This window comes from Gavialis gangeticus, unplaced genomic scaffold (genome assembly GCF_001723915.1).
Source record: "Gavialis gangeticus isolate Ggan-Ray unplaced genomic scaffold, GavGan_comp1, whole genome shotgun sequence".
Taxonomy (NCBI): Eukaryota; Metazoa; Chordata; order Crocodylia; family Gavialidae; genus Gavialis; species Gavialis gangeticus.
The window spans coordinates 47,061,859-47,064,328 of NW_017729031.1; the positions used below are offsets into that span (position 1 = coordinate 47,061,859).

The 2,470-nt window shown below is 45.5% G+C and overlaps 1 protein-coding gene across 2 annotated transcripts in view; it reads right to left on the minus strand.

Moving 5' to 3' along the window:
* The window catches only part of FIGN (fidgetin, microtubule severing factor), a 162,804-nt gene extending 160,458 nt beyond the window's left edge, over nucleotides 1-2,346 (minus strand). The window contains exons 1-2 of one of the 2 annotated variants that reach the window (XR_002098547.1): nucleotides 1,752-2,342; nucleotides 807-976 (exon numbers count right to left, since the gene is read on the minus strand). Coding sequence is in view for 1 of the 2 variants with exons in the window: in XM_019522714.1 (XP_019378259.1) it covers nucleotides 807-831 (25 nt within the window). In the remaining variant the exon portion in view is untranslated. Of the gene's footprint in view, nucleotides 1-806; nucleotides 977-1,751 lie in introns of both variants that reach the window. The other variant, XM_019522714.1, reaches the window with a different exon arrangement.
* Nucleotides 2,347-2,470: the final 124 nt, after the last annotated feature.

Below are 2,470 nucleotides of genomic sequence, written 5' to 3' on the forward strand. Positions count from 1 at the left end.
TTTTGGGGGGGGGGGGGGAGGGGAAGGATGGTGCCGGGGGTTTGAAAGTGAGCGGATAAAAAAAAGACCTGAAGTCAAATTTCTGTACCTGATTAGTTCATTCTGTTACACGTTAAGATTAAAACAATAAGAATCAGACACATGGAAAGTGGGCATAAAATAACCTGCCTGGCAAAGACCTTAAAACAAGCGATCACAACTGTATTTGTTTGTTTACATGCAAAACATTTCCTCCCCCGTCGTCAACTGAAACCCACAGAAACTGATTATGCCAAAAAAGTGACGGAGAGAAAAAAAAAAAAATCAGATGAAGTTCAGAGAACGAGTCAATAAATATTAGTTTGCAAGAGAACAAAACTGTATCTTTGCCGTGCGTGTGTGCCGTAAGTGTATACACACACACACACACACACACACACACACACACAACTATACACACACATAGGTGTGTGTGGGCTGGGGGGTTCATTACTAGGCGCTTCCCCTTCTCCAGTCACTGAGTTTTCCTAATTTACATATCATTTGAGTTCAGTGGTGTATATAGTGCACTGCTAGTAACATGCAACTTTAGGTTTACAAGTAAGATCAATACAATACACATAACTAGTGCTAGATTCAAAGCAAAAATATAAACAAATGATAGCAAGAGAAAAAAATGCTTATTAAACAGTTGAAGATTGATCATTAAACATTAGGTATTTATTACTAATCGTATTTGCATGCAAAATCCTCAGAGCTATATCATACTATTTATATTTGTCTTTGCTATTTAGATGCAAAGGAAGTAGATCCCAAAACGGACATACCATAAACACTGGTGCTACTGATCATTTCTTGCTGGCAGCACAAAAAGCTGAATTGGATTTTTCACAAGCAGGAATTCCAAAGGTTGCTTTTCATTAAAGCCACTTTTCCTCTCAGCTATCAAATGTCACTGCCTTGAAACGTGGGCCCTTTCGTCAGGTATTCATTTAACCTACATGCATATAATTAAGTGGGAAAGCAACATCAACAAAAAGGGGATCTCAGATCACAAGAGAAGAAAGAAAGGAAAAAAGCACATGACCAGGAATGCAAGTCGATGTCAATTTCACTCACTCCCATTGAAACTAACAAGAGCTCCAGGGAGGATAGTAATAGGATCAGTGGATTGTATATACCATTAAATTATACATCTTTCTCTCTGTTCCAAGCCAACAATACGCCCACCACGCTGTACCCCCTCCAAGATGATGTGCTTACATTTTACTGCAACAGCTCCTCTTGACATATTCACGTCCCCCCCAGCTAAAATACTGCAATTTAAACCCAACTTTTGTTTTGCAAGGTTCTTATTTACACTTATTTACTTAGAAGTTAGTTCCCCAAGAAAGTCTACCCCCTGTTACCTCCACTTTATTATTTTTAAATACAACTTAAAAATAAATCCAACTGGGGGGGGAGGAGGTGGGAAGGGATCTTGCAATCGCGAACTCTTAATCTGCCTACTATTGTTGGCAATGATCAAGGGGAAGGAAGAAAAAAACCCCCATGCACTGCAATTGTATATCTGTACTTTCCAGACTGCGATTAGGAAAGCAGACTAGAGTATTTAATATTGTAAAAAAGCGATTGTGAATTAGATTCAATGTACGAGGCACAGGCAGGCGATTTTTTTTTTTTTTAAATATAAACGCATGGCTGTGCTGGATAGATTTAAGATTAAATAAAATGTAAAATGATCGTAGGAAGATTGCAAAAGATCGTCTTACCTGGAGATTTGGTATAAGCACCCGATAGGTTAGAATAGCATCGATCCGATGTGTTTGCTGATGAATGGGGGCTCGGGTTAAGTGAAGGTGCCTATGATTTGAAATCATTCCAAGTTTTTGAAGGGAAGACTGACTGCAGCCTCTGCCATGTTGGAATTTCAAACCCAAAACAGCTGCTTTGCAAGGAGCCAGCATGCCAGCAGCTGGACGCCTGCGCAGAGCGCCGCCGAGCCAAATTCAAATCACTTTCACACTAAGAGCCAAAGATCAGTTTTCAAAGGGGCGAGGGGGAGACACGCAGGAGATTCGTGTGCAGGGAGAGCTCAATGGCCGCGCTGCACTGGGCCCTGGCTGCACAGGTCATGTTACATGGCAGAGGCTGCTGCTTGCAGGGGAACATGCAAGCACAGGCTGGAGGTGGCCGGGAGGTCACGCTGAAGCAGCCGGGGCCCGCGCTCGCTCTCCTTCCTCCCTGGCCGCGGGGAAGCGGGACTGAAAGGACCGGGGATGCCCGCTGCGTCCTCCGCCGCCGCGGCAGCGCGCTCCGCGCCCGGCTCCCCCCCGGCAGCGGTGTCTCCATGTCCCGGCCCCATCCCCCAGCAGCGGGAGTTGCAGTCTCTCCAGAGCTCCCCTCCCCCTTCCCCCGGCAGCAGCCGCCTCTCCAGCCCCGGCCGCCGCTGCCGCAGGCAGAGCGAGCGAGCTGGGCTCCGGAGATCGGA